The sequence below is a fragment of the Chiloscyllium punctatum genome, chromosome 20 (genome assembly GCF_047496795.1).
Source record: "Chiloscyllium punctatum isolate Juve2018m chromosome 20, sChiPun1.3, whole genome shotgun sequence".
NCBI classification, from domain to species: Eukaryota; Metazoa; Chordata; class Chondrichthyes; order Orectolobiformes; family Hemiscylliidae; genus Chiloscyllium; species Chiloscyllium punctatum.
This window is the reverse complement of record NC_092758.1, coordinates 24,966,552-24,984,157: the sequence shown is the minus strand read 5'-3', so window position 1 is coordinate 24,984,157 and position 17,606 is coordinate 24,966,552. Positions and strand designations below refer to the sequence as shown.

Below are 17,606 nucleotides of genomic sequence, written 5' to 3'. Positions count from 1 at the left end.
CTTATATCAGGGTCAGAGGTTTAACTAAAATATTAAATACCATACCATTTGTCTGAAAAGGATGATATAATGAAAAAAGCTCAAAATCATACAACAGAAATTCAGTTAAGAAATTTTGTAACAGCCCCTTGACAAAGTTTTGAGTTGTTTTAATAATTATAGAGGGTGACATAGACTGACAGCATCTTACCAGCATCACATATCTTAGGGGGACTGAGAAGTTAGTTTTTAGTTCTAATTTAAGGTCAGAGATATATAAATTCTTTATCACTGTGGGAATCAAAGGTTACGGGCAAAACACAGGAAAGTGACAGGAGAAATGCTTCTAATTTAAATGATAAGCAACATAGAAGGACAGCCTGTTGACTATTTTCAGCGAATTACCACCTCTTGTGTGAACATTGGGACTTGCCACTTGGTTACATACCCTGCCAATTGTTACTTTCCAGTGCTGTTCTTTACTGCTGTTTCAGGACTGTTGAAACGGCTCGAAAATTTATCACTACTGTAACTATGAGATGCTTTTTCTCTTGTAAGAGAGCACCTCTGATCACAATTATGTGAAAAGTGCAACTTTGCTTACTACCTTTTGAACTAACTGTGACTAAAAGAACAGAAGATGCATCCAAAAATCTTTCAGAGGTTGGAGATTAAGATTACTCTCCAGGCTGGCGTGTCATCTGCCCTTAAAACTGGATGGAATTTGCAAGTTGTAAAAAATGCAAAAGAATTAAGGAATTAAGATAATTAATCTTTCTTTCATATTCTTCCTGTGTTCCCTTTACACTGTTGAAGCACATCAAAAATGTTACAACTCCACATAAATGGGCATTGTATAGGAATTGTAATATCAGCTGTTTTAAATCTTTGATAAATTAATTATATCATGTCTTCCAGTTAAATCCAAATAGTAATTATTAATGCACAAGGATTATTCAAAACTACTGACTGAAACCAGGCGTTTCTCAGAAAGTAGATAAGAAAGGAGAAAATTACTGATCGTCCTCCCTACAAAAGACCAGTATTAATGGGTGAACTCATTCATTTGACCAATTCCTCTTTATTCATTGTTTTAATTCTCGTAATGGCGAGAGCAAATCACTCATGAAATACATGGCTTACAGTTCAGTGAACATTTATAAAATAAAGCAGTACCAAAGTTGAGAATTATAAAAGAAAATGCCTAATTGATATGCCGTATGAAGTTGGGTAAAAGCTGTTAACCCCTCAACTATACTTCAGAATTGCAAATAAATTAGTGCTGATCTGTAACAAGAACCCAGAATTGGTTAAACTGCATTTTTTTGAGCTTGCAATTAAGTGGTGAAGATGCAATGGGTTATAATATTCAAGACAAACACCAACCAAACACTCTTCTCGATGAGATTTATCCACTGAGCAAACATCAACTCGCAGAGTCTTCTGATGCAAAGCAGAAAAAGAAATGCTGATCCAAAAGACTTCATTGTATGTCAGGCTTTCAGCAGCAACTGATGATTTGGTGCGGAACAGACAACTTGTATTTTCAGAGCATGGGAGTACAGCCACCCGGATATAACTACACAAAATTAAAAAAATGGTTAAGTACACAAGAAAATTAAGTCTGGTTTAAAGAGGCATTTTTTGAGCGTCGTCACTCTGAATTGCTTGACATCAACTTCATAGAATGCCAATGGACAACTACACCAAGCAGAAAGCATAAAAGCCCATGATTCCTTGGAAGCAGAGTTAATAAGTTTGGGGTTATAGGTCTGGACTTCTAATTAGTTCAAACTATTCCTAGTGGGCAAAAGGGCACACTTCTGCAATGTTTGTGAGGAATGAGAGATGATGGGAAAATCAGTGCAAATGGGAACAATTATAAATTTATGCTGTCAGATTCTATTATCCTTGTAGGCTTATGGTGGAACTCATGATTAAGATGAGGTTTGAAATATTCCTGTACTCAAGTCCATTTAACCATGCCTTCTAACTACAAGACTTTCAAGTTGGCCCTTATTTATCATGAACAACTTAATTAAAAAATCATCTTATATTGTAACATTTCCAATCCATTGAATTTTTTTGGATCACACTTAATGGTAAAGTACGCTATTCCTTTTGCCCCCAGAAATGGCATGCAGCCCATAAAGAAAAATGAATTATGTCAAAAATACCTGTTAATTCTTAATTGCTGCAGAAGTGCTGCTGAGGTCTTCATTCTCTTACATAAACAACTCAAGTCAAATGAATCACCTGATACTACATAGAAACGGCAACAGCAAAGATATTTATTGGAAGGGCATCTCGGGATTGAATTAACATACTAAGACTGCAAATAAGATGGTGCAATCGGACGTTACCAGGCTGAAGATAGAGTCAGTATTTAGGGAAGATAGTCTTGGACTGGAACTGAAGACAATGGTTTTGGGCTTTCTGACATTTCATTAGAAGAAACCTTCTGCTTGTACACAACTGGATGTTGGATAAACAATGTGATAACTTAGATAAAATATAGGGTACAGCAATGAGATATACACAACCAACATGTATTATTTACAGGAGAAACTGCAATGGAGCAATGAATTATCATTGAGGAAATAATACACATACAAGCTGGATACATTCCAAAAGCAATATTTAAGGGAAGCAAAGGCAGGGCTCTTTGAAATAGTGGAGAAAGACAAAAGGAAGAAACAAAAAAAGGTGTAAGAATCTTGTTAGAAGGGTGCTTCAATGGAAACTAAACGAAACACAATAAGATGAATGAAATTAAGATGACAGGCAAAGGAAAAGTATGAGAATAAAACAGCAATTCGTACAAAATGAAACCCAAAATTCCTCCACTAAAATATAAATAGTAAGCAAGTAATATTAGGTAAAGTGGATGCTAACAGGGACAGAGACTAATATACGCTTTGAGGAGTAGGTCAAGAGTAAAACTCTAAGTGAGAACTTTGAATCACTTTGTGTAGATTAGATTACTTACAGTGTGGAAACAGGCCCTTCGGCCCAACAGGTCCACACTGACCCACCGAAGCGCAACCCACCCAGACCCATTCCCCTACGTTTACCCCTTCACCTAACACGACAGGCAATTTAGCATGGCAAATTCACCTAATCTGCACATTTTTGGATTGTGGGAGGAAACCGGAGCACCTGGAGGAAACCTACACAAGACACAGGGAAAATGTGCAAACTCCACACAGGGAGTCACCTGAGGCGGAAATTGAACCCGGGTCTCTGGCGCTGTAAGGCAACAGTGCTAACAACTGTGCCACTGTGTGATCTCCTTAGCCTTTTAACCAAGTTCGAGTACAGATTATATCTTTTCAGGCCCAATGCCAGTATGGTGTTTGATCTATATAACTGTGTGTATGTACCCAGTTTGCATTTATTTTAGTGTTTTCCATTTTGTACAATGACTGGACCCTTCAGATAAAAGGATTTTTTTTTTTACGTTCACAACTCAGATCTATCAAATTAAATGCTTCAAGTTTCCTTGTGAACAAATGCCCCTGGCATAGTTTAAAATACTACTTTCTATGTTTGCCACTTAAAACTTTATGCTTCTGTTTTTGCAAATGGAATTTGATACAAGCTACTGATTGTGTCCTGACCTCATTCTGTAATCAGTTTCTTCCTATGGATTGGGTCTTTGATAGTTGAGGGTAGATGTATGCAGGCCAGTGACAGGGTTGGGGGGGGGGAGGGGGGAGGGGGGAAAAGGAGGCTAACATGAATTTTACATTTTTTTTAAAATGACACTAACAATTGTGACTACATTGCCAGAAGTTGCAGACCTAAACACAGTAACCAGGGGCAGTGTAACATTTGAGAGGCTGGCCCAAGGCTTATAAAACCTGAGGTATAAATGAAGACATGAAAGACAGAAGCCAAAGAGAGATAATGACAACGTGAAATAATGTGTTTTATTGGGAATTTATGGAGCATGTTATGAATCCACTTTTTTAAAAGCAAGTAACTAAAAAGGCAATGCAACATCAGGAATCTATAGTAGGACAAAGCAAACCCAAAACTCAATTGAATGAAAAACTGAAAATGCGATTATGTGAAAAATATTTGGGTCCAATCTATATATAGATTTGAAAAATTAAATGAGTGAAGGTAACCCAGAAGAGACTTTCACAGAACGTGCTTTTAGGACAGTTTCTTTGAACGTACTTCTGTGGTGAATCATACTAGATGTGGTTTGGTGTAATGAAAGAGAATTAATTAACAACTCCATAGTGAAAGTATCTCTCAATAATAGTGACCACAATATGGCTGGATTTTATTCAGCTTGAGAGAGAGAACTTTGTCAAACACTGTTTTTAAATTTGAATAATGAAAATTTACCTAGCTCTGCTTGATTATTCCATAGTGTGCTGACAAATTAGGTTAAGGGAGAGGTCAATAGTAGACATGTCAAGGGATATTTCCGAATACATCAGAACAGAGATGTTCCAACTGAAAGGAAAAACATTTCGAGGATGCACCGTCTATGTTTAACTACAAAGGTTAAAGATGCTATCAGGCATATAATTGTGTAAAGACAAGTGGCAGGTCAGGAGATTGGACAGTATGTATTATAGCAATGATTGACTGACTAAATGATTTAATGCAGAGAAAATAAAACACTACCTAGAAGTATTTTTTATAGGTACATTAAAACTGTTTAAAGTTTTTGTCCTGTAGAAAGTGAGTATGGGGAAACTTACATTCCTGTAAGGAGATGACCGATGAATTGAATGGTTATTTTGGATCAGTCCTGTAGAAGTGACAAGTATCTTTTCAAAAATAGCTGTGAATCAGTAAATGTAGAGAGCAATTCAAGAAAAATACAATGGTCAGGGCTGTAACACTAAACAAGCTATTGGACCTGCAGGCTGACAAGTTCCAGGTTCTCATGAGCTTTATCTTCTTCTAAAAGAAGTGGTTGATGTGGTAGTTGATACGTTGGCTTTAATTTTCCAAATCTCCTTCACCTTTTGAGAAGGGTTCCATTATGATAGAAAGCCCTGAATAAAATCCTTTTCTTCCTGTGTTTCAAAAAAAACTGTCAATACTGTTAAAGGGAAGATACTGGAAGCAATTATTATGTTGAGGTTGAAAGGGCATTGGTGAGAACTCTTCTGCAATATTATGACCAGTACTGGTTTCCCAATAGAAGAAGAATATTAAGCTAAAGATAATTCAAAAGAGACTTGCCAAAACGTTGCTTAGTATGGAAGGTTTGAAGAGATTTTTCACTAGAGCTTAGTTTGAGGGGTGACCTTATAGAAGTCTATAAAATCATGGGTATAGATAGGTGTCTTTTCCCCAGGATAGGGGATGTCAAGACTGGGCACATTGTTTAAAGTGAGAGGAGAGATTTTTAAAAAGACAACTTGTTTACACAGGGTGGTTCAAGTATGGAATGAACTTCCTGAGGAAGTAGAGGATGTGGGCACTGTTGCAACAGTTAATAGACATTTGGATAAGCACATGATTTAAGAAATGTTTGGAGGGATATGGGCTGGGAGCATGAGGTGGGACTAGTTTAGGATTATGTTCAGCATGTACTGGTTGGACCAAGGGGTCTGTGTTTTTGTGTATGACTTTGTTATAGTATGGCATTTCTTGCCTTTTTAAAAAAAATTCAGGCCCAGTAACACTTTTATTTTTGCAAAGAGACTATTTAACCAATTTATTGGATGACTTTGAGGAAGTAACATAATGTAGATAAAGGGGAACCTGTGTATGTTTTGTACTTGGATATCCAGAAGGCCTTTGATAAGGTGCCACAGACTATGGAAAATAAAGGCTCCTGGTGCAAGGATAACATTTGGCAGGAATAGAAGATTGGCTCCAAAATGGGCATAAGTATATCATTTTCTTTTTTGGCAGTGTGTAACAAATGGTGTGCCTGAGGGCTCAGTGCTGGGATCATAACTGTTTTCAATTATGAGTTATTTATTGCCACAATATCTAGAAAATAAAATGGAAAATGTTTTGTTGCCACAATCTGGCACCATTTTGAGTTACAAAAACAATTAAAAGAAATTAGAGTTCATCTTCTATACAAGGGGTCTTCAAATAAAGCCCCAGGGCTTCTGCAAGGTGTCCCAGGCTTCGGAGTGTCTGTGTTTCAAGCCCACTACAGAGGGGAGCTGACAACCCACCAAGAATTGCTGTAAATGATAACCTGCCAAGTCCCCGCTTCGGGCCTATTGTTGCCATTGGTCTTTGCACCAGGCACTGCCACCTCCACACCAAATTTGTCTTGGATGAAAGTACCAGAAGTATGGTGGTTCAAATTGTCTTCTTGACAAAATATGTAGACAAATAAGTGGTGCAGAGGACTTGGGGTGTACAAAGGGAGATGGATCTTTCTAAGTGAGTGGGAAAAGCTGTGTTTGTGTCTGACTTATTGTTGTCCCACATTCTGGCAGACAGTGAAAAGTGACTTGCATGCGCTACAGGCAGATTGTACCATACAAGTGCATCAGGATAGCAGAACAGAGTGCAGAATACAATGCTACTCCCGCAGCCAAGGTGCCCAGCGAGATCAACATTAACACTTGAGGGGTTAGTTCAAAGGATGTGGTAATGGAATATTATATGATAAAGAATTAATTATTTTGGGTGGGAGATTTTTTAAAAAGCCTTATCTATCAGGTGAGATTGAAGTTTCAAATGCAAAGGAATTTGGATGTTGTCATGCATGAAATTTTAAAAAGTACAAATCACTCAAAGCAAATGTTATTTTTGAGCAGATTTGAATAAGAGGAGGAGAGGTTTGCTTCAGTTAATCAGGGCATTGAGACTATATCTAGTGCAGTGTATAATATGGGTCATCTTATTTAAGGAAGGATGTAATTACATTGAAAGCCATTCAGAGAATGTCCACTGTACTAATTCCTGGAACTGGTTGGCTTTCAAGAAATGTTAGATGGCCTAGGCTTTCGTCTGCAGGAATTTAGAAATGCAAGAGGTGACTTAATTGAAACTAATCAGGTCTTAACAGAAACTGGGGAAAGAATGTTCCCTGTTGGTGGAGAACCTCAATCTGAGAGTCTATTTTGGGGTCGCTCATTTTAAGACCAGATGAGAATTTGAGTCGTGAGTCTTTAGATCATCTTTTCCCCAAAAGATGGTAGAAGTGGAGTCTTTGAATATTTTTAAAGCTGATTGTAGAGAGATTTTTGATTCAAAAGGTTGATACAGAGGTGGTCATGTGAAGAAATAAGATGTAATTTTATTGCGCAGAGTGGCTGTTTTCTCAATGTTCAATTAGGTTTTTTGCAATAAAAGACCATTTGGGTGTTGCAGAATGTCAACTCCAACTACCCTGTCTATGCCCCTCAATTTTATACATATCATGACCCACTTTGTCTCCTTTATTCCAAGTAAATCAACCCCAGGCTATCGCTTTTTAACAAAAACTTTTAGCCCAAGACAACGTCTTGGTAAATCTCCCCTATATCCTCCCCAGTGCTGTTGCATCCCTCTTCTAAGATGGATTCCAGAACTGCACGTAATGCTCTAGTTGTGGCCTAACCAACGTTTCATACTAATGGGTCTGGGTGGGTGACTACTTTTCAAGAGGGTCGGTGTGGACTTGTTGGGCTGAAGGGCCTGTTTCCATACTGCAGGGAATCTAATCTAAATCTAAACAAATCCAACTCAACCTCCCGCTCTTTTAAACTCTGCCTTGGCTAATAAAGGCAAGTATCCCACATGCTGCCTTAACCACTTGTCTACCTGTCCTGCTACTTTTTTTAAATGATTGGTGGATACGTACACCAAGCTCCTACTGAGTGTCTGTGCTTCCCAGGATCCAACAGTTAATCATGATTTTTCTTTTGCCATGTGTTCTACCCATGTGTATCAGCTTTTTTTTTATCTGAGTTGATTTCCATTTCTCACTGATGAGTCCTTGATATCCTCTTTTTTTAAAATCTAATGTTATCCTCCCTGTTTACCACTCCCATTTCTTGCATCATCCACTAACTTATTGATCAACCTTCCTATGTTCAAGCCTAAGTCCTTTGTATTAATCACAAACAAGGTTCCCAACACTAATTCTATTCTTGATCATTGATAGCAATGACTTGAATGAGCATTGACGGGCTTGGTTAGTAAATTTGCAGATGAAACCAAAATTATTGTTGTTGATCATGGACAGTTAAGAAGGTATCTAAGAATACAAAGATTATGATCAAGTGTGCCAATTTAGCTGAGGAATAGCAGATGGAATTTAATTTAGATAAATGAGTTTTGGCAAGGACAACCAGATAAGATTTGTCCGGTTAATGGTAGGGCCCTGGGGAGTGTTGCCACATGAAGAGACCTAGGGGTGCAGGTACACATTCCTTGGAAGTGGCATCACCGGTATGGTGAAGACAGCATTTAGCATGCTTTCTTTCCTTGGTCAGAATGTAGAGTATAGAAGTTAGGATAATGATGTGGCTATACAAGACATCAGTGAGACCACTGAGTGCTGTGTACAATCCTGGTTGCCCTGCTATAAGAAGGATGCTGTTAAATTGGAAAAAGTGTAGAAAAGATTTGCAAGGATGTTACCAGGACTAGATGGCTTGACTTATAGGGAGAGGCTGGTTAGGCTGTGCCCTTTTTCGTTTTCTGGAACATTTAGACATTTAAAAAATCATGAGGGGCATAGGTAAGGTGACTAGGCATGCCTTTTACCCAGTGTAGAGGGCATAGATTTAAGAGATGGGAACGAACTAAAAGGAGCCTAAGAGGCAACTTTTATTAGAGGGTGGTGCATGTATGGAATAAGGTAGCAGTGGTAGGACTTTGCCATATTTGAAAGACATTTGGACAAGTACATGAATAGGAGAGGTTTGAGGGACCAAATGCAGTTAAATGAAACGAAAGTTTGGCATACCCTGTCAGAATGGATAAGTTGGACTGAAGGTTCTCTTTCCATCTTGTATGACTCTATAAGATTCTATGATCCCTGCAGAACCTTACTGGACACGGACCTCCAGTCACAAACTTCCTGTATCTTACCCCCCTCCCAACCTCTTGTCACTCAGTCACTTCTGGATCCAATTCGTCAAATTTTGCAATTCTATTGGCTCTAACCTCTAACTGTAGTCTCCTGTGCAAGACTATATCAAAGGAATTGTTGAAGTCAAAGTAGGTTGTTGAATGCATTGGCCACATCTACACTTCTGGTCACTTCTTCCAAAAAAATCCAGTCAAATTGGTCAGATGTAATCTCCCTTCACAAAACGCACTGGTCTTGATTAACCACTGCCTCTAAGTACAGATTAGTTCTGTCTCTCTGAATTGCTTCCTATAGTTTCCCCACCACTGCATTTAAACTGGCCTGTGGATTCCTGGTTTATCCTTTGCTCCCTTCTTGAATAATAGTAACATGTTGGCTGTTCTCCAGTCCTCTGGGACCTTGTCCCTATTTTCTCCCTTGTCTCACTCAACAGCCTGGGATAGCTTTCATCTGGCCTGAGAAGTTTATCTACTTTTAAGCTTGCTAGACCATGCAAAATCTCACTTATGCTAATTTCTTTAAGGATAGCATAGTCTGTCTCCCTGATGTGTGTATACCACATTGTGCACCCCCACCCCTAGTGAACACTAGTCATTTATAACTCTATCAATATGCTCCAGCTCCAAGCACAAATTACCACTGTGGCCCTTTAATTGGGCCATATTCTTCTTTCCTTAGTTATCCTTAATATTCACGATATCTTCAGGTTTTTGTCTCTTATCTGCCTTTATTCATTCATGCTCCTTTTTGCTCTCCAACTCTTACAAGTTTTTCTCTTTCATGTTTTGTACTCCTAGGCTTCAGTGGTTTTGAGTTCTATCTTCCATAAACCACCTCCCTTTTGTTTCTCTTTATTGAATCCCAAATATTCCTTAACAAAGCTGCAGAGGATTTGTTGGTCCCAGTTTTTGATCATAATTGGAACACATTATCCCTGTACTCTCCCAAATGCATGCCACTGCTGACAGATTTACCTTATTTAAAAAAACTGCTCCGTCACCTCTGCAAATTATACCTGATGTTATTCAGATCTGCCTTTCCCAACTTGTTGAAATTTGCTTTTGTTTTGACCTTTCTCGTAACAATCCCTGAATCTTGTCCTGCTTTTCCAGAATTCCTTACCCAAAGAGACTAGTTATTTTAATGACTACCTTTTTAATCACTTTAGGTATCTAAATTCACCACCCAGCCCCAGGTCCTAAACTTAAGGGGAAAGGGTCCAATGGCAGTCTGGTGGTGTCCCTCTCTCTGAACCCGTCGTGCTGGGTTCAAGTATCACCTGCTCTTGGTACCTTGGCATGTCTAAATGGGGTTTTCCCAATATACCCTGAAGTTTAGACAAGCCAAACTTGTGCAACCTGACCTGAGAAAGGTGCACATTTAAAGACAAAATCTCTTTTGAAATTCAGGATGCTGTATTCCAAATAGAATTTGATCATGTCTCTCTGTACATGATTGAAGTGTCACTTCATTATTTTGGAATTCCAAACCCCTTGCAATAAATGTTAACATTCAAGTGCGCTCTGATTTTAAGCGAGCCTTCTGGAAGTGAGTGTGTTTGACTTTCGTGTGATGCTTTGCAAAATGTAATTATGTAAACGTATCTTTGTTTTTCGTTTTTTTGGTGCAATTGTCCAGCTAATAGAATCAATGATTTAAACTCTGGGAGAATGGACATTGCTGGGGCAGACCATCTGCTTTTGAATATCTCATCTGTTCTCCTTTTTTGAGCTGTTTCCACTGAAATTTCATTTCCTCCTTGCATAGTCTCCAGCTATCCATGCAGCTGTATAAAGGAAGCATTTGTTTACTTGCTGAAATAGTTGAGGTCTTCACTGAGGTACAATCAGCAAGTGGTATGCACATGAAGGAACAGTTAGTCAGGCAACAACTGAAGCAAAAATAGAATCTAAAAGGCACATGCAGCTTAGTGTGGGAGAACTAATGTTATGGAAATTGGTTTTTGAAAGTTAAAAAAAATCATCTAAAGTGCTGTCTCAGAATAGATGTCAACGTAGGGAACCTTTTTTAAAAAGATGGCAAAGTATCAATAAGGGCTTGAGACTGAAAATCAAAACATAAGTTTGAGGGAATATAGATGAGTCCATTTCAATTTGGACTGCTGTGGAGTACTTTTTATGACTGAATATAAATGAATTTTAAACAACAAAGATGGCACAGCTAATTACTATTAACAACTCTGCAATGAGCTATCATTTCCTATTTGCAGACTGCACTTGCGGGAATTGGACGAGATAATATCCTGGGTATTATCAAATTTAATGATTCTGTCCTATTCCCTGTAATTTTAATGAAAGTACCTAGTTTGCAACACATGCTCTTATTACAAACTGTTGTAATGTTAGAAAAATATTCTTCCGCCATTCAATCCTGATACTTTTGATGTAATGAGGTTTCAATGCAAGTTATTACTTCAGTTTTTTTTAAAATTATGGTCTGTTTCCTGACTATATAAAAGATTCAAAATAAAATCAAAAATTTGGTTTCAAAAAGAAAATTTCATTGCACAGTAGATGTAGCTTTTGCAGTATTGCTGTGCCCAGCATGGTGGAGGAGTAGCAGGGTTCTCCAGGCAAAATGTTCAAAGCACTCAGCATACCTGGGAATCTCCTTAAGTAATCAGACCTTTTTTGTAAATTGAGTTTCTTGTATGTCACACAGAAATTGCTTCATAGGGCAGCAGTGTGCATATTGAAGCCATGCAGCATTTTACTACTGGTCATCAGCACAATGTTGTTCAATGAATGTAGAAGTTTATATATGTGCATAGTGTATGCTTGCCAATGTCTGAAGAGGCCTCCTTGGGGAGAATCAGATTTCCACTTCCTCACTATTGTTCTCACGGTTCTGTAAATGCAACTGGAGCAGTATGATCAATGCATTGCAGTTTCATTCAATTTGGGTGGCACGGTGGCACAGTGGTTAGCACTGCTACCTCACAGCACGAGGGGCCAGGGTTCAATCCCTGCCTCAGGCAACTGCCTGTGTCGAGTTTGCACATTCTCCCCATGTCTGCGTGGTTTTCCTCCGGGTGCTCCAGTTCCCTCCCAAAGTCCAAAAATGTGCAGATTAGGTGAACTGGCCATGCTAAATTGCCCATAATGTTAGGCGAAGGGGTAAATGTAAGGGAATGGGTCTGGGTGGGTTGGTCCGAAGGGCCTGTTTCCACACTGTAAGTAATCTAATCTAATCAATGCACCCTTGTCCATTTAATTCTCAACTCCTAGGCAGAGGGTTGGAATAAGTAGATGGCATGTGTAAAAGTATCCTGTATGTATATAATTCGCCAAAATATTTCAAAATGCAGTCCACCTTTTTAAGATCATAAATATCATGAGCGTTTTGATTTTCAGAATTTATCTTGTGCACAACCATTACTTAGTCCCTTAAAACAAGGCACTTGTGTACCAGCATACCTTTTGCCTCTTCCATCCCTGCTGAAACATCCTGTGCATTTATACACCATGATATTTATGTAGGAGTGTGTACAGTTACATGTGATAAATGATCAGAGCAGTTGCAACAAATTCTCAGGGGAGCATGAGCAGCCAGAGATTATTATACACACTCCTTTTAAAAAGGATGAACTCCTTCATAGTGAATATAGGGAATTAGAGGACCTTCATGGCTAGTAATCGCTGGATTTCTCCTGGTATCTCATCCTAGTGAGAGTAGGAATAAGAGGGTAGGGCAGATTAATGCATGGCTGAGGAGCTGGTCAAAAAAGATTACACGTGAAACGTCGACTTCTCCACTTGATGCTGCTTAGCTTGCTGTGCGCTCTTCTAGCCTCCTGCTGTCTACTTTGGATTCCAGCATCTGCAGTTTTTGTCTGAGCTGGTGCAGGGACTTTTTTTTTTAATCATTTGGGATCTCTTTTGGGACAATTTTCAAAAAGTATTTCTAATTAACCTGTCAGTTTGGTGATGTCATTTTAAATCTCTGAAGCAGGTGGAACTTGAACCTGAGTATCCTCATTCTTGGACCAGAGACTATCTCTGTGCCAAAAGAACACCCCTTGAAGCAGAAGTGACCTGTACAAGAAGGACAAGTTGCACCTAAAACTAAGGGGTCTAATATCCTGGCTGGGACTATTTGGGAGGGTTTAAACTAGTCTGGTAGGGGGTGGGTGGGACTCTAGGGACTGTAAACAGTAGCAAGATGAGAGAAGATTGAAGTTGGTACAGAAATTAGTGCACAAATTAAATAGACAAAAATAACTAAACAGGTTAGGCCCTTATTTATCAGTTTTTAGATTTTGAAAGATTGTGAAGGGGTTTTGCAGGGTAGATGATAAGATGTCTCCACTGGTGGGAGAATCCTGAATTAGGGAACATAGTTACAGGATGATTGAATCTCAGTTTTAAATGACTGTCCTAAGTAATTTATTTTCACAGAGTATAGTAATTGTCTGGAATTCTCCACCCCTGAGAGCTGTGAAGGCTGGATTGCTAGAAGTGTTTTTAAAAGATAGATAGATTTTTGAAAAAAACGTTTAAGGACTGTGAATGCTTGAAATCTAAAACAGAAATTGCTGCAAAATTTCAGCAGGTGTGGCAGCCTCTGTGGAGAGAAATCAGAGTTAATGTTTCAGGTCCTGTGATCCTTCTAGGAAACCCGCCCGTATTTCAAAACCTAGAAACGTCTGGCAGCATTTGTAGAGAGAAATCGGAGTTTCCTAGACTGGACCTGAAACATTAACTCTGACTTCTTTCTACAAATGCTGCCAGACCTTTCTCCATTTTTGAAATATTGGCAGGTTAATGGTTATGATGAGCTGGCATGAAACAGGAGTTAAGACCTGGAACAGATAAGCTATGATTTTTTGAATGACAGGGAAGGTTGGGGGTCTAAGTGGCCTACTCCTGCTTCTATTTCTTACATTCTCATGTTTTTAACGCTATATCTGCCACTAGTAAGAGTGCAGTTCTTTTCTCGGAGGGTTTTGAATCTTCAGAATTCTTTAAATATTTTTAAGGCAAAAGTAGATAGATTCTCTATTAACAAGACGATGAAAGATCACCAAGGATGTGCAAGAATATAGAGTTAAGATTAAAATCATGATCTTATTGAATGGCCGAGCAGGCTCAAAGGAGCAAATGGCCTACTTTTGTTCCTTGTTCATACGTTTGTGCTGGGACACCTGCTAGATTTTACACAGCACCCCCACCTGTCCTGACTGAATTGATTTTATGCATCTTTGACTACACTGTATTTGTAAAGTCACAAAGCTTAATGAAAATGTAAATACATACTTTTTTTTCAGTTTCTTCAGGCAATGAGGAGCAATTTTAAAGTTATAACTAAACTACTTTTCTGTGACAAGTAATTTGTTTGCTCATGTACATAAACTGTTGAATTTTGTTAAGCTTCCATTGAAGCAATAGTTGCGGACTTCATTGTACATTGGAAACTAAATATTGTTTCAGTACAGATAGTTCTGGGATAATGCGCATTTCGACAGTGCGATTTGGTTATAATGTCACTGAAGAATTAGAGAACAGTATTTTCGAGAACGGTTACCTCGGTTTGCAATAGCATGATTCCAGAGGGGATTGGTTTGCGTGTTTTGTTCTGCACATGCATTGATGGCCGCGTCAAAATCTCGGCACCGTTTTTCGCATGCGCTGAACCCTGTGCTAAAGTCTCTGCACTGTTCTGCAAACATGCAATCTTAGCGCCGGTTTTTGTGCTGTCCTGCACATGCGCTGAAGTCTGCGCTGTTCTGCATATATGCAATGTCAGCGCTGGACCTCATGCCGTTCTGCACATGCGCCGATGTCAGCTGCCAATAGAGAGGTACTGTACAGAAAGCAGCTTTCTCACATTTTTTAAATGTACTGTGTTAAATTTACTTTTGTTTCGTTAATAAGTATGATGTCAACCTTCACTCAGGCTGTGCAATACTTTGTATTAGACTTTTGGGTGATTTTTGAGCAATCATGAGTGATAGTTTTGCTGGTCTGCCCCTAATCCCACTTTTCCCATAAGCCCCATTATTCTACTAAGTGAGGTTTTGCTGGAATGCAACTGCAGCATTATAGGAGAACGACCTGTACACCGATTCAGTCTTTTCATTTGTTGCTGCAAATCTTCTTGGTAACATTATGAAGTTGGATTTTTTCCAAACAATCTGTTCAGAGATGCCATTACATGCCTGTGGAGCAGATGGAACTTGAATCCAGACCACCTGGTCCAGAGTTAGAGACACTACCACATAATAACTGATTAAAACCTGATAATTGCTCCACCGACTATTACTGATGCATTTTGAGCAGGCGCACTTTTGACCCATAAATCCAGAAGAGTCCTAACCAATACTTACTTCTGTCAAACTTTAACTGTGTATTTTTTATTTCTATATCTATATCGTAGCTTGACAAACATATCTGTTGGTCTTCAACAATATGCAGTCTAAACGAATGTGAGGATAATGAGAAGCATTCACTTTCCAGAAAGTCATCACAGCCAATTCCCTTACAGCTGACTTGATCAATTCTTTCATCAGCTTAATTGGATGTTGTAATATTTAATAAGCAATAATAAGCTGCAGAGTCATATCAAAGATTTTTTTCTACTTACACTGTACGGTTCTGTGGTAAGGAAAGTGCTGCTAGATTACTCAACTGAATAATAAAAATAGCAAATCTTTTGCTTTTATCATCATACCTGTAAAAAAAAGACACTTACTGTTAAAGTAAAAATGAAACTTTGCAGAATAACGTCAAATCATCAAAATACTATGTAGATGAATGAGATATTATGAAAAATGAAGTATAAAACAAAACAGCTCAACTCTAGTGGTCTGAAAAGTAATGCAATTTGGCCAGTTTAGTGAAGGTTGCAAATATTTGCAACTTTTCAATCAATTCTATTTCTGTTGATTTGCCACCTCTTCTTTTCTAACTCCCTAATGTTAACTTTTCAGAATTCTTATGCTCCAAGTGTACTTGACAAGAATATTATTTTCATTTGTAAAAACAGAAGGTTACTGCGTTCAAGCTGCAAACAATTTAAAATCTGTTTGACAATAATAAAAGAACCTCAAATCTTACTTCATTCCAATCTGGAGTCTGGCAGCTCCTGGTGCATCAGTTTCATCATCAGAAAGTACATCTTCTATCTCACATGATCTAGGGTTAGATTTTAACATGATAAATACAAACTGCACTGCTTTTTAGTCAAGAAGGTGTTTTGTACTTTAGAATGTATTATATACCTTTTGACCACTTCATATACACCACTGTCACCTGCCACTGACTCATCTGATACAGCTGCAGAAACACCAGTAATTTTGCGGTGGATTGCTGGTCCAAACATCTCTGTTTGAGTGCTGGCATCTGAATAGAAAAGGTGGAGGTATCATTAATCCATACCATTTTGATTTTTCTACAAGAATTACAGTGATTTGGTTTAATTTCTCAGAATAATTACAATAGCAAAAGAGAAAACTGCAAATATCAGAAATAATAAGGGAGAGAAAACTTTGCAATGACATATCGGCTAGTGAAATAGTTGATGTATTGGTTTTAAATTTCTGAACTTTCGTAGATTCAGGGAACTTTATATTAGATTGGAAGACGGTGAATGTAACTCCTTTACTCAGAAAGGGAGAGACACAGAAAGCATGAAACTACAGGCTAATTAGCTTAACATCTGTCGTAGGGAAGCTATTCTTAAAGACAATATATTGGGAGTTTCTTAAAGTTCAAGGTAATCAGGCAAATCAGTTTGGTTTTATGAAAGGGGAATCGTGTTTCACCAAATTTTTGAGTTATTTGAGGAAGTAACATATGCTATGCATAAAAGGAGAAACAATGGGAGTATGTTGCTTAAATTTTCAGAAGACATTGACAAGGTGCCATCTCAGACAACAATTACAAAAAAAACTCTTGGCTTGGGGACACCATACAAGCATGGAAAGAGGTTTAGGCAACTAATAGGAGAAAGAAAGTACGGATTTTGTTTTGTAGGCAAGACGTAACAAGTGGTGTGTTACACAATTCAGGGCTGAAGGGATGGTTACTAAATTTGTTGATGACATAAAATAGGTAGGAAAGTAAATTGTGAAGCGGCATAAGATGACTACAAGGGATATAGATAGGTTATGTGAGTGGCAAAGATCTGGGAAATGGAGTTTAATGTGGGAAGATGAGAAATTGTCCATTTTTGCAGAAAGAATAAGAAAAGCAGCTTAGTTCAATGGTGGAGACTGCAGAACTCTGAGATAGAAAGAGATCTGATGTCCTATTCATGAATCACAGGTACAACAAATAATTAGGAAAGCTAATAGCATATTATTGTTTATGATGAAAGGGGAATGGAATAGATTAGATTAGATTACTTACAGTGTGGAAACAGGCCCTTCGGCCCAACAAGTCCACACCACCCCGCCGAAGCGCAACCCACCCATACCCCTACATCTACCCCTTACCTAACGCTACGGACAATTTAGCATGGCCAATTCACCTGCCCTGCACATCTTTGGACTGTGGGAGGAAACCGGAGCACCCGGAGGAAACCCACGCAGACACGGGGAGAATGTGCAAACTCCACACAGTCAGTCGCCTGAGGCGGGAATTGA

At 38.5% G+C, this 17,606-nt stretch overlaps 1 protein-coding gene across 2 annotated transcripts in view; it reads right to left on the bottom strand.

The window, feature by feature from the left end:
- LOC140491968 (protein KIBRA-like) overlaps positions 1-17,606 on the bottom strand; it is a 154,463-nt gene that overhangs the window by 44,379 nt on the left and 92,478 nt on the right. For both annotated transcript variants that reach the window (XM_072590508.1, XM_072590509.1), the window contains 4 exons: positions 16,242-16,362; positions 16,078-16,155; positions 15,605-15,691; positions 1,366-1,558 (listed from right to left, as the gene is read on the bottom strand). In XM_072590508.1, the coding sequence (XP_072446609.1) occupies positions 1,366-1,558; positions 15,605-15,691; positions 16,078-16,155; positions 16,242-16,362 (479 nt within the window). The remainder of the gene's footprint in view (positions 1-1,365; positions 1,559-15,604; positions 15,692-16,077; positions 16,156-16,241; positions 16,363-17,606) is intronic.